The sequence below is a fragment of the Leucoraja erinacea genome, chromosome 17 (genome assembly GCF_028641065.1).
Source record: "Leucoraja erinacea ecotype New England chromosome 17, Leri_hhj_1, whole genome shotgun sequence".
NCBI classification, from domain to species: domain Eukaryota; kingdom Metazoa; phylum Chordata; class Chondrichthyes; order Rajiformes; family Rajidae; genus Leucoraja; species Leucoraja erinaceus.
Window position 1 is genome coordinate 20060887 of NC_073393.1, and position 25424 is coordinate 20086310.

At 45.6% G+C, this 25424-nt stretch overlaps 1 gene segment (V, D, J or C); it reads left to right on the plus strand.

Annotated features, from left to right (window-relative positions):
- Nucleotides 1-431: 431 nt before the first annotated feature.
- On the plus strand, nt 432-20145 carry LOC129705501 (Ig heavy chain C region-like). The segment is given in 6 exon segments: nt 432-524; nt 5522-5663; nt 14616-14921; nt 16504-16608; nt 17803-17846; nt 20026-20145. Coding segments are annotated over 6 exon segments (810 nt in total).
- The last annotated feature ends 5279 nt before the right edge of the window (nt 20146-25424 follow it).

The window sequence follows — 25424 nt, forward strand, 5'->3', positions numbered from 1 at the left end:
AATATCATTCAATGGGAAGGGCTGGAGCTTTGGGATTGCGAAATCTATAATATTGTAAGGGTCGGTGTTCAGAAGGACGAGGGGTGACCTTATAGAGGTGAACACGATCATGAGTGGAATGTGGTACTTTTACCCGGAGATGGGGAATGGACAAGCAAAAGAGGTCGGTATAAAGTGAGTGTGGACATTTTTAATTAGAACCTGCGGAGCATCTTTTTTACACAAAGGGTATGCGGTGTGTGGAACGAGTAGCCAGAGGTGTTAGTTGAAGCAGATACTGTAACAATGTTTACAAAACCTTTAGAAAGGTGCATGGATATGATAGGTTTAGATGGTTAAGGACCCATGCAAGTGGGCCGAGTGTAGATGCGGCACGTTGGTCGGCGCGGGCAAGTTGTGATAAAGGGCTTGTTTATAGGCGATGTGGCTCTATGATTCTCAATAAGTCTAACCGCAGGAAATGCAACACCTGTCCTTATACCTCCACCCTCGCCTCCATTCAGGGACCCCGGCACTCCTTCCAGGTGAGACAGAATTTCACGTGCACCGCCACCAAACTTATGTACTATATCCGCCCTTCCCGATGTGGCCTCATGTACATCCACTGGGCTGAATGTCGTCTCTGCAACCATTTCGCTCCTAACACTTGACATAAGTGCTTTAAGGGTGTAGGGAAGAACTACAGATATTGATTTACCCAGAATATATGCTCAAAATGCTGGAGTAACTCAGCGGGACAGACAGCATTTCTGGAGAGAAGGAATGGGTGACGTTTTGGGTCGAGGCCCTTCATTAGACTGAGAGTCAGGCGACAGGAATTCTAGAGATATGGAAGAATATGGTGTGAAAACGACAGATGTGGATAAGGAATTGTAGAATGATAACGCCCTCTGCGCAAAGCGGAGAGGGGTGAAGATGGGAAGATATGGCTAGTGGTAGGAACCCGTTGGAGGTGGCGAAAATGTCGGAGAAACGTGTGCTGTATGCGAGGGCCGATGGGTGAAAAGTGTGGACTAGAAATGGACCATATCAGGGGTGACAGTGGAACAGCAATGGCAGGAATTTCTGGGAATAATCCAGGAGATGCAGGATCTTTTCATTCCAAAGAGGAAGGAAGCTTCTAGTGGGAGAAAGACGCGACGGTGGCTGACAAGGGAAGTCAAGGACAATGTAAAACTAAAGGAGAAGGCGTATAACAAAGCAGAGATTAGTAGGAAGCCAGAGGAACGGAAAGATTTACCGAACAATAGAAGGTGCATGTTGGGGAAGTTCAGGACAAGGTTCCCGATGTCGGGGAAGCCCAGGACAAGGGGTCACAGCTGAAGGATAAGGCGGAAATCCTTTAAAACCGAGATGAGGAGAACTTTTTTCACACAGAGAGTGGTGAATCTCTGGAACTCTCTGCCACAGAGGGTAGTTGAGGTCAGTTCATTGGCTATATTTAAGAGGGAGTTAGATGTGGCCCTTGTGGCTAAGGGGATCAGGGGGTATGGAGAGAAGGCAGGTACGGGATACTGAGTTGGATGATCAGCCATGATCATATTGAATGGCGGTGCAGGATCGAAGGGCCGAATGGCCTACTCCTGCACCTAATTTCTATGTGTCTATGTTTCTATGTAACTAAAAAAGGCAGAACATGCAGGGAGAGAACATGAAATACGAAGGTAAAGGGCCTGTCCCACGAGCATGCGACCTGAATGCGGCGAGCGCGACCAAACCAGAAGGGAGGGGAGGGGGGGGGGGGGGGGGGGGGGGGGGGGGGGGGGGGGGGGGGGGGGGGGGGGGGGAGGGGTGGGGGCGCGCGGAGGTCGAGTGAGTGACGTGAAGTTCGAGCGAAGTCCGCGGGAAGTTCGCGCGTGACGTACGGCGTCAAGACGCTGCGTACGGCGTCAAGACGCTGCGTACGTCGTCGAGGCGGCTGCGGGCCTCGCGGAATCTTTGGACACGGTCAGTTTTTCGGAGCCCCGCGCGGTGTCGGGACCAGCTCCGCACAACTCCATACGGCTCCGGCGATCGAAGTGGGATCGATTAGGTCGTGCTTGCCGCATGGAGTCGCATGCTCGTGGGACAGGCTCTATAGATAGCCAGTAAAATAAAAGACGATAGTAAGAATGTCTTCAGTTATATAACGAGTAAGACAGAAAATAGTGGAAGTTGGGTCTCTGGAGAATGATGCAGGAGAAGTGGTAATGAGGAATAAAGCAATGGCAGAGGAGTTTCATAACTTTTTTGCATCAATCTTTAGGAGGGATGAGTCATTATTGAATGGCAGACTAGACTTGATGGGCCGAATGGCCCAATTCTACTCATATCACTTATGACCTTCTGACCTTCTTATCGAGTCCACATCACAAGATTAGATAATGTACAGCCACAGCTAAACACACTTCTCGGCATCTGCATACAATTGCATCTTGTGTTTCTTGTGCTTCTTGTGCGTGGTGGTGGTAAGATGGGTGGAAACAGGGCTGCGACGTGAACGCTTTCCTTGACCCCACCTTCTGACCTTATGATCTATGACCTACTCCGTTTAATTTAGAATTTAGAGATCCAGCTACTAGGGACATTTTGTTTCCATTTACCAATCCAAGTATCCTACATACCTGTAGGTCTTTGGAGTGTGGGAAGAAACCGAAAATCTCGGAGAAACCCACGTAGGTCACAGGAAGAACGTACAAACTCTGTACGTCGGCACCCGTAGTTCGGATCGAACCGGTGTCTGCTGCATTTGCTGTAAGGCAACAACTCCACCGCTTTATGCACTTTAACTACATGTGATTTTTTTTTCTATTACAAATCTCAAATTGTGCAATACAGAGTCAAATAAATAAATGATGGGTCTTTGTCCCAAACATTATGGGGGGCTCTATTACTCGCTTTTTTAGTACTGTTGGAGCAGCAGAAGTGATAGATACTTCTATTCCTGTAATGGGCCATCGAATCCATTTTAGAGCCAGATTGTGTCGTTCTCCGCAAGAATCAATTCACCTTTGTTTAGAAGTTTTGTCGTTTAGTCTATGGAAGCGATTGTGCCTTATTTTTAGGTTACACAGAAAAGCTGGAGAAACTCAGCGGGTGCAACAGCATCTATGGAGCGAAGGAAATAGGCAACGTTTCGGGCCGAAACCCTTCTTCAGACTGATCAGGGGTGGGGGGGGGTGGGGACAAGAAAGGGAAAAGGAGGAGTAGCCGGAAGGCTGGAGGGTGGGAGGAGACAGCAGGGGAGCTGAGGAAGGGGAGGAGACAGCAAGGACTAACAGAATTGGGAGAAGTCGATGTTCATGCCCCCGGGGTGCAGACTCCCCAAACGGAATATGAGGTGCTGTTCCTCCAATTTCCGGTGCTGCTCGCTGTGGCCATGGAGGAGACCCAGGACAGAGAGGTCGGAGACGGAGTGGGAGGGGGAGTTGAAGTGCTGAGCCACCGGGAGGTCAGCTAGGTTATTGCGGACCGAGCGGAGGTGTTCGGCGAAACGATCGCCCAACCTCCGCTTGGTCTCACCGATATAGATCTGCTGACATCTAGAGCAGCGGACGCAATAGATGAGGTTGGAAGAGATGCAGGTAAACCTCTGTCGCACCTGGAACGATTGCTTGGGTCCCTGAAAGGAGTTGAGGGGGGAGGTAAAGGGACAAGTGTTGCATCTGCTGCGGCCGCAAGGGAAAGTGCCCGGGGAGGGGGTGGACCGAGAGGGAAGGGAAGAATTGACAAGGGAGTTATGGAGGGAGCGGTCTTTGCGGAAGGCAGATATGGGGGGAGATGGGAAGATGTGGCCAGTAGTGGGGTCACGTTGGAGGTGGCGAAACTGACGGAGGATTATTTTTTGTATGTGATGGCTGGTGGGGTGAAAGGTGAGGACTAGGGGGACTCGGCCCTTGTTGCGAGTGCGGGGATGGGGAGAGAGAGCAGTGTTGCGGGGTATGGAAGAGACCCTGGTGCGAGCCTCATTTATGGTGGAGGAGGGGAACCCCCGTTCCCTGAATAGTGAGGACATTTCAGATGTCCTGGTGTGGAACGCCTCATCCGTGGAGCAGATACGGCGTAGACGGAGGAATGGGGAGTAGGGGATGGAGTCCTTACAGGAAGCAGGGTGGGAAGAAGTGTAGTCCAGATAGCCATGGGAGTCAGTGGGTTTATAGTGTATGTCGGTTAGAAGTCTATCACCTGCAATGGAGATAGTGAGGTCAAGGAATGGTAGGGAAGTGTCGGAGAAGTGCCTTATTTTTAGTTTAGTTTAATTTCGTTTAGTTTAGTTTAGATATATTTTGTTTAAGTTTAGTTTAGATGAGTTTAGTTTAATTTAGTTTAGTTTAGTTTAGATTAGTTTAGCGATACAACGCAGAAAAAGGCCCTTCGGCCCACCGAGTCCATGCCGGCCATCGATGCCCGCATACTTACCATATCCTACACAAACTAGGAGCAGTTTTACAATTATAGCAAGCCAATTAACCTACAAACCTGTACGTCTTACGACTGTGGGACCCGGTCTCTGGCGCCGTGTGGCAGCAACTCTTACGTTGCGCCAACGTGCCGCCCCAAATCTGCTCTAAATTTGAGCAAATCTAGGATAAATCGAATGCCGGTGAATCAAGAAAGGACAGGTACTCATACATGTACGCATTCAGGCTAGACATCAGTACCTCCGCCCTTCGGCATGCTTCGGCGTTCAATAAGGTGATGATTGACCTTAGCTCTGCGTTTACCACTGCCAACCGAAGTATTGACGGCTTTACTTATTTAGTACATATTTCATCTCCTGACAGAAAATATAAAGTGGAGAAAAAAAGTCAAATTCTTGTCCTTGCGCATAATGTATCAAATAGATTTATATGGCAAAGTTAGACACAAGATGCTGGAGAAACTCGGCGGGTCAGGCATCATCTCAGGAGAAAATGGATGTGACGTTTCGGGTCCGGACCCTTCTTCAGACTGAATGCAGCAGGGAGAGTAGAGGGAACATTTGAAAGCGAAGTAAATTAGGAAAAGTCGGGGCCAGCTACAGATGACCTCAGGTAAAGTGGTTTCCCGATGGGCTGACTGTTGGCCAGGGACGGGAGTCCAAGAGGGATGCATAGTTACGAACTGCCGAATTCGGTAACCAACCTTTAGTGGAGGGCCGGGAGGGGCGGGGGGGAGAGGAGGGTTGGGGGGGGGGGGTGTTGCCGGCCTTGATTGGTCCTGTTTTTTCTTCACCTCAGTTCCGCCTCCCCACACAAACACGCGCGCGCGCGCACACGCACACACACACACACACACACACACACACACACACACATAAGACGGGTCCAGACCCCAAGAGTCACCTGCCCATTTTCGTCAGATATGCTGCCTGACCCGCTGACTCACTCTAGCACTTGGTGTCTATTTTTGGTATAAACCAGTATCTGCCGTTCATTTTTATTACTTTTAGTTGGCAGCCTGTTGTAATAATTTCTGATCTTGCGATGCTCTCGTGTCTGCATGAGATTTAAAGCAACTTAAAAATGAATTAATGTTCTTCCCCCTAATTTTCATCTCGTAGACCAAGCAGAAACCGACGCATGCTAAAGTGATCTACGCTCCGCTCGTCACGGCAGGAAACAAGAAAAGAGAGCAAACAATTGTACGGATAATGCCACTGACAACCCGTAGTTCGGATCGAACCGGTGTCTGCTGCATTTGCTGTAAGGCAGCAACTCCACCGCTTCGCCACCATGCCGCCATGTTGTAACTGGAGAGAGGGTCAGCAGGAGTACAGCTGCTGTGATACTGGGGAGACCCGGGTGAGGGCCTCATCTGTGATGGATGACGAGAATCCCCATTTCCTAAAGAATAAGGACATCGGGATGTCCTGGTTTGGCACACGTCATCTTGGGCGCAGATGCAGCGTAGACGTTGGAATTCGGAACAGGGGACTAGGACGCAGTGTGGGAATAAGTATGATCTAAATAGCTGTGAGTTTATGATATATGTCAATCGATATTCTGTTTCCTGTGTTGGAGCCAGTGAGATAAAGAAACAGAAGGGAGATGTCGGGGATGGTCCTAGTGAACTTGAGTGCGGGATGAAACTTAGTCGTGATGTTAATGGAGTCTGTGAGTTGTGCATGGGAGCCCCAATGCAATCATCAGTGTAATATAGATAGATTTCTGGGATAAGCCCAGTGTACGCCTTGAACAGGGATTATTTGACCTTCCCCGCAAAGATAGACATAAAAAGTTGGAGTAACACATGGACACGCACCTTCTCGATTGTGTTACTTATTGTAGCTGCAGTACTTGTATTTGGGTCAGTTGAGTTTATACTGAATGGTAGAGCCCAGCGTATTGATAATGGCGTCACAGGGGGGGGGGGGGGGGGGGGGGGGCATTGTCTTCATTGGAGGAAAGAAGATGAGACTTTATTGCCTTCCTTCACAGTGAGGAATGTGGTGGAGCCGCTGTGGTGGATGTTTATGTTAATTTTTATGTATTTGTGTCTTGTTGCTTTTTTTGGTATGACTGTATGGCAAATCAAATTTTCTGTATGTTGAAAAACACGTTTAGCTAATAAATTACATGAGTTACGAGTTACGAGTTATTAGCTTCCTACTGTGTTCTCTATAAATATCTGATCAAGCCTGGGGGATTTGTCTACCTTCACACAACTTAGGACGTTCAGTACTTCATCGACCGCAATGCCGACTTACCTCAAGATCCTTCCATTAACTGTCCCAGATTCTGAGATGCCACCGTCTTTTTCCATAGTAAAGCCTCAGTTTCGCTCATTATCTGAACTTCCTCACACTCAGGTGCCTTGCCTTTCATTCTAACATGAATGTGTCTGCCCAGAACTCTTGTAATCATAATTTCTAAAGCATTCAACTTTTCAAATGCTTCGTTCCCCGCAATTAAACGCGTGCAATCAACTGAAGCAATTCCTTGTCCAATACGATCAAAGTAGGCCCTGCCCTAGTTAGGTAATTTAACGAGCGGGGTGGCCCTATCTCTATCCTTAACTATCTTTAAACTATCTTTAAACTAATTGAACAGCAGTCAACGGTCGCAGAAGGCTCACACAAAGAACGCTTCAGTCACATGCTCTTCCCAATTTCTTAAGAGTAGATCAAGCTCTGCTCTCTACCATGTCGGGCCCTCTGCATGTTGCCTGAGGAAACGTTCCTGTCACATTTGACACATTCCACCCCACCTAAGCCTTTTACACAATGCAGTCCCAGTGTATGTTTGAAAGTTAAAAGCCCCGATCATGATAACCTTATTATTAGTCTTGCAGCTGCCAGCAATGCTGGGGCATATCTTCTCTTCTAATTCCTGTTAACTATTTGTGAGTCACAACAAGGTGATAATCCCCTTTTTTATGTCTCCACTCTACCCATATAGTCTCAATGGACGAACTACCAGTAATGTCATCTCGGACTAGTGCCATGACATTCTCCTTAATCAATAAAGCAACATCCCCCTCCTCTTTTACCCCAGACCTATCTCTCCTGCAGCACCTGTATCCTGGAACATTAAGTTGCCAGTCCTGTCCCTCTGTTAGCCAGGTTTCCTTAATGGCTACGGCATTCCAGTCGCACAGACCTATCAACACCTTGAGTTCATCTGACTTATCAATAAGGCCTCTCGCATTAAAAATAAGTGCAATTCAATCCAACAGTCCTTCCTCACTCCCTACTGTAATCCTTTCTATTATGTCCTCTGACCTTATTTCATCTCCATGCATACGGCTTCCAGCCTCTCATCTGTCTCAGTCTTCCTTCGGATCCCCCACCCTTCCAATCTAAATTAAACCCTTTAAGGGATTCCTGTTTCTCCTTAAAATTATACCTAATTTCTGCATTATGTTCGGAGCAGATATCCTTGGCCAAAAGGTCCGTGCCTATGCTATACTGTCCTTTGTACTTCTCAAAGACCTTGCTAAAGTCCATTTAGACGACGTCTATGGCCCTGGCACCAGCAATCTTCTTTGCTGCTTCTTCAAAATACTCTGGTAAATTCGTCTCTCATGTACAAAGCCATGCTTACTATATCCACTGTACGGATACCATTCCAAAAGCAGATGTATCTCATCCCTCCACTTAACTCGGATTCATTTGTTCACTGTTCTCCATTCTGATTCGACGAATCAAACGCGAATCCACATTGGTATTTCCCCATATATACCTGTGTGTGCTTACGTGTGTCCAGTCATCTCTTTGTTAATTTGAGCAGTCAGGTGCGGGATTAACAACAATAGACAATAGATAATAGGTGCAGGAGTAGGCCATTTGGCCCTTCGAGCCAGTACCGCCATTCAATGTGATCATGGCTGATCATCCACAATCATTAGCCCGTTCCTGCCTTCTCTCCATATCCCCTGACTCCGAAGAGAGGTTAGTCTACGTGGTAGTCTGGGGTACGTCCGCAACTCTCTGTAATATCTAGCTGTCTTGGGAGTAGCTGTTCCCAAACCATGCCTTGATGCGGCCCGATAAAATGTTTTCAATGGCGCATCTTTTGAGGCAGGGATATTGACGACATGCGTAACTGCCCAAGCCTTCTAAGAGAGTAGAGGTATTGGTGTGCTTTATTTGCCATTGTATCGACGTGGCTGGTCTAGGACAAATTGTTGGTGATATGTATTCCTAAAAACCTGGAGCTTTCAGCCATCTTTACTTTAGCAGCATCAATGTATACCAGTGTATGTGCACCGCTTCGCTTGCCGACGACGATCATAACTTCTTTGTCTTGCTTTCATTAAGAGAACGGTTATGTCATGATATAAGGAAACGTCTCTGTCCAGAGTCCCTTAGTCTTTGTAATATATGGATTTCCATGGATTATTGGGATTCAGGCATTGATTGACAACCAGCACACACGGATGTGACAATATTATAGTATAAACCCTCTAATTCAGGTCAGTACTTTCAACTACTTTAGGCATTTACTGATCCAGGTCATTACTTCCAACTGTGGCACCCGCCTTGCATATACAGTAGCTTGTAGCACCGTGTACGTAAAGCAGGACTGCGCCTCTTTGCTTTCTGATTGCATTCCATCTGGATATCTGTGGAGTCTCCAGTTACCTTCAGGTTTCGCGTCCACAGGAAGTAAAGCAGTTCAGACTACAATGGCCAAAGGACTTATGCAAGTACATTGGAGCATCTAGGAAGATAGAAAAATAACTAACAGTGAGGTACGGATTTCCCTGCATCCCAGCAAACTTTGCCAGGCTATTTTTATATAACCACAACTCATACAATTAGCGATTCTTCACAGAGAATTCACCATACTCACATATAGAACAAGGTTTTAGAAACCGGTAATTGTTGTCAGTATATTGCTCAAACGAGTATCTTACTAATATTATATTATAAATAGTCACAATCATGCAGTTTATTCCGCTGTTTTCCTAATCCTGCCGTATTTGGAGCAATTGGATTGCTTATGTGAACTGATAACCTGATAATAATTAATCGCTGAACGCCTTTATTAGCAATCAAACAGCTTTGCGCAAACTATAGAAACAGGTGTCCGCACAACCCTTGTGAATTCTTCATTGACGTTGACATAGTTTAACCTGTCTACACGCACTACCCCCTCCGCTTGCATCCACTCCCCGACACTAAACTACACTAACCGTGCCTGCATCACTGCCTGGACAATCACATTATGAAGTATTGAGTCTGGCTTGATTTCCTCCATGTTCAGCAATGTTTGGCACGTATTTCGGCATTTCCATCAGTATATGTGTTACGGCGGCGAACGCTATTTCTGCTTGGAAAACCTACAATAGTCGGTCCAAATCCCACCATCTGGACAACAAATCACACAGAAACACAGAAACATAGAAAATAGGTGCAGGAGTAGGCCATTCGGCCCTTCAAGCATTAACGCCATTCAATATGATCATGGTTGATCATCCAACTCGGTATCCTGTACCTGCCTTCTGTCCATACCCCCTGATCCCTTTAGCCGCAAGGGCCACATCTAACTCCCTCTTAATTACAGCAAATGAACTGGCCAGAACTATCTTCTGTGGCAGAGAATTCCAGAGATTCACCACTTTCTGTGTGAAAAATATTTTTCTCATCTCGGTCCTAAACGATTTCCCCCTTATCCATGAACTGTGACCCCTTGTTCTGGATTTCCTCAACATCGGGAACAATCTTCCTGCATCTAGCCTGTCAACCCCTTAAGAGTTGTGTAAGTTTCTATAAGATCCCCCCTCAATCTTCTAAATTCTAGCAAGTACAAGCCGAGTCTATCCAGTCTTTCTTCATATGAAAGTCCTGACATCCCAGGAATCAGTCTGGTGAACCTTCTCTGTACTCCCTCTATGGCAAGAATGTCTTTCCTCAGATTAGGAGACCAAAACCGTACGCAATACTCCAGGTGTGGTCTCACCAAGACCCTGAACAACGGCAGTAGAACCTACCTGCTCCTATACTCAAATCCTTTTGCTATGAATGCTAACATACCATTGGCTTTCTTCACTGCCTGCTGCACCTGCATGCCTACTTTCAATGACTGGTGTACCATGACACCCAGGTCTCGTTGCATCTCCCCCTTTCCTAATCGGCCACCATTCAGATAATAGTCTACTTTCCTGTTTTTGCCACCAAAGTGGATATCCTCACATTTATCCACATTATACTGCATCTGCCATGCATTTGCCCACTCACCCAGCCTATCCAAGTCACCTTGCAGCCTCCTTGCATCCTCCTCACAGCTAACACTGCCCCCCAACTTCGTGTCATCCGCAAACTTTGAGATGTTGCATACAATTCCCTCGTCCAAACCATTAATATATATAATATAAATAGCTGTGGTCCCAGCACTGAGCCTTGCGGTACCCCACTAGTCACTGCCTGTCATTCTGAAAAGGACCCGTTTACTCCTACTCTTTGCTTCCTGTCTGCCAGCCAGTTCTCTATCCATAAACACTGAACCCCCAATACCGTGTGCATTAAGTTTGTATACTAATCTCTTATGTGGGACCCTGTCGAAAGCCTTCAGAATGTCCAGATATAACACATCCACTGATTCTCCCTTATCCACTCTACTAGTTACATCCTCGAACATTTCTATAAGATTCGTCAGACATGATTTACCTTTCATAAATTCATGCTGACTTTGTCCAATGATTTCACCACTTTCCATATGTGCTGCTATCCCATCTTTAATAACTGACTGTAGCAGTTCCCCCACTACCGATGTTAGACTAACTGGATTGTAATCCCCGTGTTCTCTCTCCCTCCCTTTTTAAAAAGTGGGGTTACATTAGCTACCCTCCAATCCTCAGGAACTACTCCAGAATCTAAAGAATTTTGAAAAATTATCACTCATGCACCCACTATTTCTGGGGCTACTTCGTTAAGTACTCTGGGATGCAGCCTATCTGGCCCTGGTGATTTATCGGCCTTTAATCCATTCAATTTACCTAACACCACTTCCCGGCTAACCTGGATTTTACTCACATCATCCATCTAATTTGACCCCCGGTCCCCTGCTATCTGTTTCACCGTGCCCGTCCACCGCCATCCTCGTCGATTATGGATTTTCTCGCTGAATAATACAAAACCGTTTCACCAAACCGACGTGACACTGAGAGCTTTTCGGTGGTGGCGAAAGCAGAAACGCCGACAACAGAAGAACGAATGCCTCAGAAGCAGCGGTGAAGCAATTTATGGCTGTTACCTGTTAAACCCGACGCAGTTTCACCAGCAATCTCTATTGAATGGCGAATACCTCCCTCTGTTATGAACTTTAAGAATGCGTTATCTATTTCTTTGCTAAACTATAGACCAATGGGTCTCACCAATCTTATCTGAAATTATTTCGCAGATTTTTCTGCTGAAATGACGCAAACTTCCGCTATCATTGCACAACAGTGTACCGATGTTTTTGCAGAGACTAACTGAGCAAAATGGGACTTTTCTCTTCATCCTGTGCGGAAAATCAAGCTAAATTCAGTATGGAGAGCAGGGGAATTTCAAAATGGGGACCAGCGCTTAAATGTCGTCATCATAGCTTGTGTTAGCACAAGGACTCGCTGATTATTGGAGTGGAAGCGAGAAGGGACGAAATGGGCGGTGCGGTGAGGGGAGGGGGAGCGGTGGGTCGTGGTCAGGGATGGTAGCGATCCGGAGTGATGACGTTGGGATGGCGGAATGGGACTGCTAGGGTTGGGGTGTGTGGATTGATTGGGGAGGCGGAGAGTCGATTTAGTACAACTAGATGCAAAACGCAGGATTTTAGAGCTCATCTACGTTATATTTGTTTGGTGTATTGCTTTCTCTTCATTCAGTGAAAGTCCACAGCCGATTGTGTCGCTGTTGACAGCAATGCAAGTAAAATTAAGTCTAGCCACATCGACAAGAGCCGCGCTGCAGTCACAGAAGGAGTGACGCGCTTCATCGTCTGACAATTCGACCTTCAGACACGTTCACTGCTCCACACGCCCTGTGATCACTTGCTGCAGTATGTTGTCCAGTATTGCACTTCGCTGTTTCTCTTTTTGGGGGATAATTTTCACAGGTACATGGCATCCCCATAAACCGTTTATACAGACTAAAACCTACATCTATTCAAGGTTTCTTTAATGTGTGTCTTTATTTCCATCTGCAATTAGCCCTGCTCTTGCGTTTAACCTTCTGGGGTGAAATATTCCTAATCTGGCCTGTTTTTCTTTCCTTTAGGCTCTGGGGAAACTGCAGACAATGTAAGTCAATTTCCTCAAGCAGTAAATGTCTCGACGGGCCAACATGCTTCATTTCACTGCTCTCTTCCCTTCTTTCGTGAAGGGCCCAGCGTAAGCGTACATTGGTGGAAACAGGGTGAAAATGATTTTTTCATCCCAGGCCCTGACGGGAGAACGATTTCCGGCGTCAGCACTAAATTTAGTGGCTTCCTAAAAATAACCAATGTGAGCCGACAGGATGCCGGAGTATATTATTGTACCATCACCCGCCGGGGCACTTTAGTTGGCAACGGAACCGGATCGACATTAGTTGTGTTGGGTAAGTGTATTTAAGCGTGTAACGAATGCGATTTCGCGACTGTGATATTGCCCTGCAAGTAACGTGTTGTTTTCAGATTTTAATCATTCATACAGCCAGATGAATATTATAAATATTGCAATTGGTAAATCATACCATAGATGGTCTGCATGCTGATATGTATAAACAAGACGTGTTAGCGATATTAATCAAAACGTATTTTATGTATTGGATGTTTATTTCCAAAGCACAGCATAACATCAGTAAAATACAGGTAGCATTGTAGTGCCCGCCGTGAATACGTAAGAGACATATACAACTATGGTAGCGGGTGACCCCATACGATGTACAATTCCGCCTGCGTTAGATCAAGTGTTTGTTTATATATTGGACGTTAGAATCATTCAATTGTAGCCACATGAATAAGTTTGGACGCTAACGTTGCGGACGTAAAATAACGAAGAATCGGAACCTAAATTTCCATCAACATTTCAAATAACCTGCATGGTATCCCGGACATTCCACCCAAAATTCTCATATCACAACTAAATTACATTTTTCAGAATTTTGTATTCACATTTTTTATTCAACATTTCCATGTGTGGCATTTCCCCGAGATCTCAGTGTGGCAAGAACAACACATTTACCATCATGTTGCGGGAACTGCAGATGCTGGTTTAAACCGAAGATAGACACAAAATGCTGGCGTCACTCAGCGGGACAGGCAGCATCTCTGGATAGAAGGAATGGGCGACGTTTCGGGTCGAGACCTTTCTTCAGATTGGCAGGGGAGACGGAGACACAGAGATAAGGAAACGTGTGGTGTCAAAACGAGACAAAGGGGATGACGATCAGCGGGAATGTAGAATAGATCATTGTTAGCTAGGAGAAGGGAACAACAAAGTAAACAGAGATAAAATGTAAACGAGGACAGTCAGATTAATCGGAGAACTGGAAAGAGAGCGAAGGCAAGGGTTACTTGAAATTAGAAATGAATATTCATACCGCTGGGGTTTAAGCTGCCCAAGCGAAATACGAGGTGTTGTTCCTCCAATTTGCGGTGGACCTCACTTTGACAATGGAAGAGACCCAGGACAAAAAGATCAGTGTGGGAATGAGAGGGGGAGTTAAAGTGTTGGCTAGTGGTGGGATCCCGTTGGAGGTGGCGAAAATGCGGGAGAATCATGTGCTGTATGCGACGGCTGATGGGGTGAACGGTGAGGACTAGGGGGACTATGTCCCTGTTGCGACTGGGGGGAGGGGGGGGGGGGGCAAGCGCGGAGCTGCGGGATATCGAGGAAGACACCAGTGAGGGCATCGTTTATGATGGAACCCCTGTTTCCTATTGCATGAAGGCATCTCAGATGTCCTGGTATGGAACACCTCATCTTGCGCGCAGATGCGGCGTAGACTGAGAATTAGGGAGTAGGGGATACAGTCTCTACAGGACGCAGAGTGGGATATACATTTACCATCATGTTTTCTTCACTAGACAGCACGAGTAAACGTCATCTCTGATTTCAAATCGGGTATAAAGATTCCGTTTACATTATTATAAAAGCACCATTAACGCGCGAATCCGCCTCACATTAACCATTCACTCTCCGCGCACTTATTTTCTACTAATATAAACGTATCACTGACCTTCATTCCCTAGTTCCGCCAACTCCACTGAAAATTTACTCTGGAATTCCCGAGAAGACGGAATCCTTCTTTATTCTCTGCGCGACATCTCCCTTTTACCCAAAGGATATCAGCTTCATCTGGTATAAAGATGGTATAAAAACTACAACGGATTTAGATAATAGCAACAAGCTCACCGCAGATGGATTGTTTGAAGCTTCCAGCCGATTAAAGGTGACACAGTATGGCCCGACCGGCACCGTTTACACCTGCCTTGTGAATCATGTAACTCACCGTGTTCCTGCAGCAGCTACTTACGTTGTCATCAACTCCGACACAGGTAAGACTGTGTATCGCTATTACCATAGAAAGATACTTAAAGTTTGAGATTTCACAAAATGTCGCATGATATGAATTACCGTTAGTCCTGGCCTGAAACTTTCAACCTTGAAGATCCCTCTATTATAATCACATCCGCTGGAATTCCATGTGGCCTCAAATGCTCTCATCAAGTACACGCAAAATTGTCTTTTGACAAATTTCATTGGGAGCTGCTACCTCCAACATGTCAGGCGCTGCACTCCGATTCTGAAGAAAGCTACTCCTACAAATCTCCTCGATACGGTATAACCGCTGGTTTTCCTTTTTCTTCTGGGGAAATGGGTTGTAATTGCCCCAGTAAAGCATCCCCCGTGACCAATTGCCCTTCATTTCTGCCCAAACGAGAAGACCCCAAATTCTCCCAACTCTTCACTGAACCGGCCCTATGATCTCGTAATTCTCGCAAACAACCTGTGCACAGACCTAAATTAAAAGTAGTGATTTTCAAGCATTTACCACGGCATCACGTGCTTTTGGGTCCACTGCTTCTATGAGGCCCAAAGTTCCACGACCTGCCTTAAATCTTTTATCAGTGCACCAGAATTGTGTAATATGTTTTCCGGTTTACAGTGTGCTTCTATATTCCTCAAAATATAAGCATGTCCCTGTATGTTGCAACTTACACATGAACAGCTACATCGTCCGTTTTAAAATGCAATTGATCCGAGCCTGCTAATCTCTGCAGTATATCAACTACCTCGTCGCGTCTACTATTATTATTTTGTGTTTGAGGACAGCACTCCCCTAACAAACACACGAATATTTCCCGGCCACCGCGTGGGACAATTGTTTGACTCTAACATTTCCCGTGATCCCGTTGTCCGATGAACATATCTCGCTCTGCCATTCTGCTTCCACAGCCAGGTAAGTCAGCGCAGAGATGTAAGATGGATACACGACCTACTATCCGCTCATGGCCGAAAGGCCACAGAGCTGAAACGTTCTCCTTCATTCACTGAACATGACATAACTTGCTACAAGTCACGAATTTTCCAACAATGTGAACCTTGAAATAAAGTAACACACTAAAAATATACTCATTGAAATTCCTGAATTTTAAAGCGGATATAACTGTGAGTCGGACCGCCGGTTTGCTGTCTCCGATTTAATCTGAAGTGTCAACTAAATATTATCGCTAATATTGGCGTATCCTTTTAACAAGGAAAAAGCAAATACTCCGGATGGTCTTTTTAAAGCTTTTTTTTGTAAAGTATGAAAACCAGGCTTTCTCGTTTACAGGAATATTCATAAAATGAGGCCTAAAAGCCAGTTTTATTTGTTTGACATATAATATAGAACAGCACACCACAGGATCAGACTCTCCATCCCGCCATGTCCGGGCCGTACACGATGCAAGTTAAAATAATTTCCACTCCCAGCAAGTGATCTATTTCCATCCACACATTGTATGTCGATGTGCCTCGACAAAGCCCACGTTCGATTCTACCTCCAACACCACCACCCCTGGCAACGTTTTCCAGGCACACACAACTATCTGTATAAAAACAATACGGTATACCTGATGTATTTCAATCTTACAGATCACGTCAATTACGTCATGATTTCGATATGCGCAGTGAGCGGTCTTGTATCGTTGCTATTGGCTCTTGTCATTGCAAAGCGTTGTATTGCAAGGAAAATTAAAGGTAAGAAATAATGTAAGCATTTTTTCCCAAAGTGTTATAGCTCCAGAAAGGGAAACATAGGAACTCTCAAAGGTATAAACATTATTTTTCATTGCAGCATTGCGGCGCAGGCCGGAGTTCGCCCGCCTCTCGTACCTTCTCACAATTTCCTACAAATCTAAGACCATTAACCATGTCTCGCTTGCCTGCTCGGCTTCCCATGTCGTGCGTGCAACTCGCTGCACCAACTCACCTTGGTTCCAATATCCCAAATATTTTTTTCAAACGTAACGTTTCTTTAGTCCTACCTTCTAATGACCGTCTATGTTTTTGATCTTTCCCACAAGACGCGTCATTCTTTCCATATCAATGTTCTCAGAACTTCCATTAATTTTAAAGGCAACCTTGTCGTCATCCCTTATCTTTCATAACAAGATCAAAGGGACCGAGCGTGATCTTTATTTATACTTTCCTTATATGTATAGTTCCCATTTTCTTCAGGATTTGAAACCGGCCCCACCAGAACTCTCCTGGTTACATCGACCGTGGTCAATGTGCTTAGCATAATGTCTCCCGTTTTCAGTCTCCTGCCTTCAACCGTGTTTCATTTGTGTTTTATGAAATTGTGTTTTATGATGAAGAGCGCATATGGTGCGAGTTCTCTCTAATATCCATTTACTCCATATCGCATGGACTGGCACCTTCCAAGGGATTAGAACTGCATCTCTATTCATCATGGAAAATCATCACGGAGTATGGAGCACAGTGAGATCAATGTTCGGATAAGTGACATATTGGGCAGCTGAACATCAAGAAGGAAGTGGTGTTTGGGCCTTTGAAGAGCATTATAGTGGATAAATCCCATGGCTTGGTGGAACCTATCACAGGCTATTAAGAGCTGATCATTAGATTTTCTCTAGTCACAGCCGAATCCCTGTAGGACTGGGGAGCAGCAAACTTGATTCAGCAGCGAAACGGAGATATTCCAGGAAATACAGACCGGTGAGCAGCATGTCACTGGTTGGGAACCTATTGCAGAGGCATCGGCATATTTGCTCTATTATTAATAATGATTCGGCAATAAAGCCATCACTTTGCACATGATTATCCCCATCGATCTATATTAACCCCTAACTCTATCACACCACCGTCTTTTTCGGGTGAAAAATTCTATTATTTAATCTAGATAAGTAATTAATATTCATAATTGACCAGGTACGCGGAAGGAAGAAGAAAGATCCGATGTTATTGAGCAACTGGTATGTATGAAATAAGTAAAGTTAAAATATTGCGTTTGCCTTCTATACGACAAATTTATTAGCAGTTTTATTGCTCTCAGTGCCTCTCGGTAACAGCCGTCCAAAGGGTTTTGCCCGTTAAAACGAATGCTAGATGAAAATCCATATTGCCAAGCTGATATATTGCAATCCCTCCTAAAAACCGTACCTGTTGTCTACAAAATGCCCAAGGTCTATTAAATGCTCTTACATTATGAGCAAAGTCATGAGTGCCTACCACGGATGCATATCTGCCGTATTTGCCTGGCACGCACAGCATGTAACTACAGGCTACAAATAGTTTAATTTATGTTTCACCCGATGCGCCTTCCCAAGCCCATGGCCATAGTCGCAGGACAACACACGATAGATACTAATTGCAGTTCCAGCATGCTGTCGACATCTCAGTGATGAATTCAAAATTCAGGATCATATCAGGAGCCAAAGGCGACCATTAAGCCAATCGAGTCTATTTCCCCAGGCTTTCGGCTGATTCAACATTCTTAGTCCAATTCCTCCGCCATTCATGCATATATTGTGATTCTCATGCTGGTGACAAATATAATCAGAGTTTCATCTTCATGTTGCTTTCTCAATTTCTGATAGGCGAATTCACTCCCCGTTTCAATGTCAATGCCCCCCCTCCCCCACCACCACCCATCCCAATTTCCGGAAGCTGCTGCGGCTCCAAAATTCATTCATGACTATCAGCATCCCCGAGTGTTCATCCTGTCAATCCCATAAAACAGCAGTACATAGTTCCCCTTTCCTTCTCGGGATGGGGTGGGGGGGGGGGGGGGGGGTGGGAGTGTCCTGTCTTTCCTCATAAATTGAAACCCAAAACACCCGCTGGCATCTCAGTGAACATTCTCTGAACAGTCTTGTGTATCAATGTCCCTTGCTTTAAGTGAGGGCATCGAAACAGTCCACATATTTTGTTGGGCTGTAAGATAGTGGAGTCAGGGGATATGGGGAGAAGGCAGGAACGGGGTCCCGATTGGGGATGATCAGCCATGATCGCATTGAATGGCGGTGCTGGCTCGAAGGGCCAAATGGCCTGCTCCTGCAGCTATTGTCTAGTGCCTATTGCTGTAGTTCAAATAACGCTTAGTAAATTTGAGCTAAGACTTCTATACATTTTTTGCTGCCTCCCCTCAGAAGATGACAGGCTAATGATGCTGCACAGTCTGACATTCACTTAGAAACAGAAGCTGAATTGTGATGTGAAATCAAATGGAAAAAACGGGAAGTAGAGAAAATGTTCGCGTTCAATCAGTTGACTGCAATTTGCTTCTTTGCGTATATAAATGCTGAGAATAAGCAAATAAAGTCGTTTACGAAGAAAACAATTGCCGTATACGGCTTGGGACGCCTCCCCCCACCATCCCCAAACTGCGATTTAATTAGCTAATCTGATCTAACTTGCTTTTTGGGGTAATGTTAGAGCAGGAGGATGATCGACATCGTGCGCATAGGTTATTGGCATTGGAACTATTCATGTAATGGGCCCTCGAAACCGTTTTAGAGCCTGATAGTGTCGTTCTGCGCAAGAATCAACGCACCTTTGTATAGAAGATGTATACTTTTCTCGTTCAGTCCATGCAACGTGCGGGTGAAGCGATGGTGCCTTATGCTGCGCTAAATCTGAGCAAACCCCGGGAAGTTTCAAGGCGGGTGAATCAAGAAAGGACGCTGTATGCACAGGTACATTTTAACATACGAACTCGGACCTTCTTGGGCTCTCACCAGTCCCTAGCCGACAGTCAACCTATCAGGAACCAGCTTACCTGTCATCTGATCCAGTAACCCCCTCATCCCCGCCTCCTCTCTCTCTCTCACTCACTCATACACACACTCACACACAAACACACACAGATATACACACACACACACGTGCGCGCGCACACACACACACACACACTCACACAATCAGACTGAAGTAGGGCCCCTACCCGAAACGTCAGGTATCCAATTTCCCCAGAGACGCGACCTGTCCCGCTGACGTACTCCAGCAGTTCGTGTCAATCTTTGATATAAACAAGCACCTGCCCGTTAATTTGATTACTTTAATTTCTGATCCTGCAAAACGTTCGGGTCTGTGTGAGATTCAAAACAGCTTTAAAAATGAACTAATGTTTTCTCCCTAATTTTCATCTCGCAGACCAAGCAGAAACCAATGCATGGTAAAGTGATTACTACGATGGGGAACAAGACAGGAGAAATCGGCACAACTGCGCCCATTGCTTTCCGTGAGCAGTTGCACTTTAGCGCCCTTTCTTGATTCACCCGCACTTTAGTCTGCTTTCTTTCCCACAACCTGCCGTCAATCAATTCTGCAACCTGTCGATAATTACTATTCTCTGATCTTTTTTTTTAAATTTTGTCGCCAACCTCTTTGACATTATTTTGGAAATCTAGACAGATTATAATTTCTTTATTACCATAGCTGTGTCTCTCTGTAATTTTCACGAAGTTTGCTGTTGGTCCAGCATGATTCCCCTGCTGAGATCATCATGAGTACACATTGCTGTACACTTTCTTTCTATATTTCTATTTTCTGTCCGTTAATTATTGATCCTGGGTGAAATTTCCTGTTACCATGAAAGCTAAGCTTATTGTCCTTTTGTACACTGGACTCATTCATCCCCCGTTAGTTATTCAGTTAGCTGTTCGCCATTCATGTTTATTGTAACTTGAATTAGTCAAACAACGACTATCCAGACTGAAAGAAATACACCGGTAACTGAATCCCGACAGTTTGAATATCGGGATGCCCTCACGGCCACTCAATTTCACGGGGTGCTTGGTAGTTGCTCACTCCCAGGTCAAAATGTTATGAACCCCAGCAATTGGGAGAGGTTGGTAACTGGAGATTCAATTTCCTTACCAGCAAGAAGACTTCCGAAAACACGCTAGGATTAAAAGGCGAATTAATAATGATTCGGCAATAAACCCATGACTTTGCACATGATCATTCCATCGATCTATATTACCTCCTAACTCTATGTTCATCGTCTTTTTCGGGTGACAAAATTCCATTTTTTGAAATCTAGATAAGTAATTTTGGGTGAGTGGGCAAATCCATGGCAGATGCAGTATAATGTGGATAAATGTGAGGTTATCCACTTTGGTGGCAAAAACAGGAAAGTAGACTATTATCTACATGGTGACCGATTAGGGAAAGGGAAGATGCAACGAGCCTTGTGTCATGGTACACCAGTCATTGAAAGTAGGCATGCAGGTGCAGCAGGCCGTGAAGAAAGCGAATGGTATGCTAGCATTCATAGCAAAAGGATTTGAGTATAGGAGTAGGGAGGTTCGACTGCAGTTGTACAGGTTCTTGGTGAGACCACACCTGGAGTATTGTGTACAGTTTTGGTCTCCAAATCTGAGGAAAGACATTCTTGCCATAGAGGGAGTACAGAGAAGGTTCACCAGACTGATTCCTGGGATGTCAGGACTTTCATATGAAGAAAGACTGGATAGACTCGGCTTGTACTCGCTAGAATTTAGAAGATTGAGGGGGGGTCTTATAGAAACTTACAACATTAGGACCGAGATGAGAAAAGCATTTTTCACGCAGAGAGTGGTGAATCTCTGGAACTCTGCCACAGAAGGTAGTTGAGGCCAGTTCATTTGGTTATATTTAAGAGGGAGTTAGATGTGGCCCTTGTGGCCAAAGGGACCAGGGGGTATGGAGAGAAGGCAGGTACAGGATACTGAGTTGGATGATCAGCCATGATCATATTGAATGGCGGTGCAGGCTCGAAGGGCCGAATGGCCTACTCCTGCACCTATTTTCTATGTTTCTATGTTTCTATGTAATTAATATTAATAATTGACCAGGTACGCGGAAGGAAGAAGAAAGATCCGATGTTACTGGGCAACTGGTATGTATGAAATAAGTAAAGTTAAAATACTGCGCTTGCTTTCTATACAGCTCAAATTAATAACCTGTTTTATTGCTCCCAGTGCCTCTCGGTAACAACCGTCCGAAAGGTTTTGTCCGTTAACTCGAATGTTAGATGAAAATCCATATTGCCAAGCTGATATATTGCACTCACTTCTAAAAATCGTACCCGTGTCTACAAAATGCCAGGGTCTATAAAAAGGTCTTACATTCTGAGCAAAATCACGAGTGCCTATTACGGATGCATATCTGCCGCATTTGCCTGGCACGCACTGCATGCAACTGCAGGCCACAAATTGTTTAATTTAAGTTTCCCCTGAAGCGCTTCCCCAGGTCCATGGGCATCGTCGCAGACCAACACAAAATAGAATCTAATCGCAGTTCCAGCCTGTTGTCGACATCTCAGTGAAAAATTCAAAATTCCAGATCACATCAGGAGCAAAAGGAGACCATTAATCCAATCGAGTCTATTTCACCATACATAGAAACATAGAAACATAGAAATTAGGTGCAGGAGTAGGCCATTCGGCCCTTCGAGCCTGCACCGCCATTCAATATGATCATGGCTGATCATCCAACCCAGTATCCCGTACCTGCCTTCTCTCCATACCCCCTGATCCCCTTAGCCACAAGGGCCACATCTAACTCCCTCTTAAATATAGCCAATTAACTGGCCTCAACTACCCTCTGTGGCAGAGAGTTCCAGAGATTCACCACTCTCTGTGTGAAAAAAAGTGAAAAAAGATACAACAGGCTTTGGGCTGATTCAACATTCTTCGTCCATCTCCTCCGCCATCCACGCATGTATTGTGATTCTCATGCTGGTGACAAATATAATCAGAGTTTCATTTTCATGTGGTTTTCTGGAGCTTGACGCTCCAAAATCTCTCAATTTCTGATTGGCAAATTCCCTCCTCCTTTCAATGTCAATGCCCCCCACCCATCCCCATTTCCCGAGGCTGCTGCGGCTCCAAAATATATTCATGACTATCAGCATCCCCGAGTGTTTACCCTGTCAATCCCATAAAACAGCAGTAAGTCGACCCCCTTATCAGTCCAATAAGCACAAGATTAAGCTGTCCTGTCTTTCCTCGTAAAGGGAAATCCCAAAGCACCCGCTGGCATCTCATTGAACATTCTCTGAACTGTCTCTTGCCACAATGTCACATGCTTTCAGTAAGGGCATCCAAACAGTCCACAGAATGTGTTGTAGTTCAAATAACGCTTTGTAAATTTGAGTTAAGAATTCTACACATTTTTTATGCATCCCCTCCGAAGATGACAGGCCAATGCAGCTGCACAGTCTGCCATTCACTTGGAAATAGAAGCTGAATTTTGATGTAAAATCAAATGATAAACCGGGAACTAGAGAAAATGTTTGCGTTCAATCTATCGACTGTAATTTGCTTTTTTACGTATATAAATGTTGAGAATAAGCAAATAAGACGTTTACGAATAAAACAAAGGCCATTTACGGCTTGTGACGCCCCCCCCCCCCCCCCCCCCCCCCCCCCCCACCCCCCCCCCCCCCCCCCCCCCCCCCCGCCCCCCATCCCCACCCCCCCCCCCCCCCCCCCCCCCCCCCGCGCCATCCCCAAACTGCCATTTAATTAGCTAAACTGATCTAACTTGCTTTTTGGGGTAATGTTAGAGCAGGAGAAGTGATCGACATCGTGCGCATAGGTTGTTGACATTGGAACTATTCATGTAATGGGCCCTCGAAACCGTTTTAGAGCCTGATAGTGTCGTTCTGCGCAAGTATCAATGCACCTTTGTTGAGAAGATGTATACTTTTCTCGTTCAGTCCATGCAACGTGCAGGTGAAGCGATGGTGCCTTATGCTGCGCTAAATCTGGGTAACCCCGGAAAATTCCAAGGAAGGTGAATCAAGAAAGGACGCTGTATGCACAGGTACCTTTTAATATACGAATTCCGACCCCCCCCCCCCCCCCCCCCCCCCCCCCCCCCCACCCCCCCCTTCCCGCCCCTTCCTCTGCAAATCGGTTAATTGGCCCCACGGTCGCGATCATGTATCCCTCTTGGGCTCTCACCAGTCCCTCGCCGACAGTCAGACTGAAGAAGGGTCCTACACGAAACGTCAATTACTCAATTTCCCCAGAGATGCGACGTACTCCAGCATTTTGTGTCAATCTTTGATGTAAACAAACATCTATCTCCCCGTCCATTTTATTACTTTCATTTCTGATCCTGCAAAACGCTCGGGTATGTGTGAGGATCAAAGCGGCTAAAAACATGAACTAATGTCTTCCCTCTAATTTTCATCTCGCAGACCAAGCAGAAACCAATGCCTGGTAAAGTGATTTACGCGCCTGTCGCTACGACGGGAAACAAGACAGGAGGAAACACAAATCGTTGGCATAATTACACGGACAACTCACAGCCAATGAAGCCAATGCGAGGGGCAGATGGTATCTATTCGGAATGGATTCCCAAGTAGTTTCCGTGCTCAAAGTGACGTCTTGTTATTTGTGTAGCTACTTATCAACTCGTCTATGATCTGACAACAAGAAGGCAGCAACAGCCCTCAGGGAAATGGCGAGATGTTCCATATTACAAGCATCAAGCACTGATTTGACGTCAAAGCTCCTAACCAACTGAGCCCACATTCAACACTAGGGGTGAAATGGGTCACAACCAGTTGCCCAAGTTATGCGCCAGTAAACGTCGGTGTCCTTTCGCTTGGCTACTGTGCTCTTTGAAATTGCATACGTTTTGTGAAAGGAGGCACCTCCTTATTTCAACATGAAAAACAAAAAGACATGCAAAATGTTCGGTGTTTAAAGGGGATCCAAAAGTGAATTTACTCCTGCAGAAATTGTTTGGAAAAAGCATATAATCCTCCACCTCCAACGAGATCCCACTACTGGCCACATCTTCCCATCTCCACCACTTGCTGCTTTCCGCAGAGACCGTTCCCTACGCAATTCCCTGGTCAACTCGTCCCTTCCCACCCAAACCATCCCCTCCCCCTTCCCAGTTCTCCCACCAGCCTTACCGTCTCCGGCTACATTCTATATCTGTCCCGCCCACTCCCCTGACATTTCACCTATCCCTTCTCTCCAGAGATGCTGCCTATCCCGCTGAGTTTTACTCCAGCATTTTGTGTCTATCTTCGATTGAAACCAGCATCTGCAGTTCTTTCCCACACATTGTTTGGAATCTTGCTCTTGCAACATTTATGAAGCGTCCTGACAAACACCTGACTTGCCAAATTTGGAGACCAAAACTGCACATAATACTCCAGGTGTGGTTTCACTAGAGCCCTGTACAACTGCAGAAGGACCTATTTGCTCCTATACTCAACTCCTCTTCTGCTCTCTGCAGGGACCACTCCCTCTGAAACTCCTTGGTTGAAGCAATAAAGTTAGAGATCCCCTGTTCCTTAGCTTTCATTCCACCAGCCTCCGCATTCATCTCATCATCATCCAACATTTCCAACACCTCCGATGGGATCCGAACAGCATTCATAGTTTCCTATCTCCAACCCAATCTGCCTTTTGCAGAGTCCACTCCATCTACAATTCCATGGTCCATTCATCTCTTCCCACCAAAACCACCTCCTCACGGAAAACTTTCCCCTGTCCCAAGAGGAATGGTGGATGAAGTTTAATATTGAAATGCATGAGCAT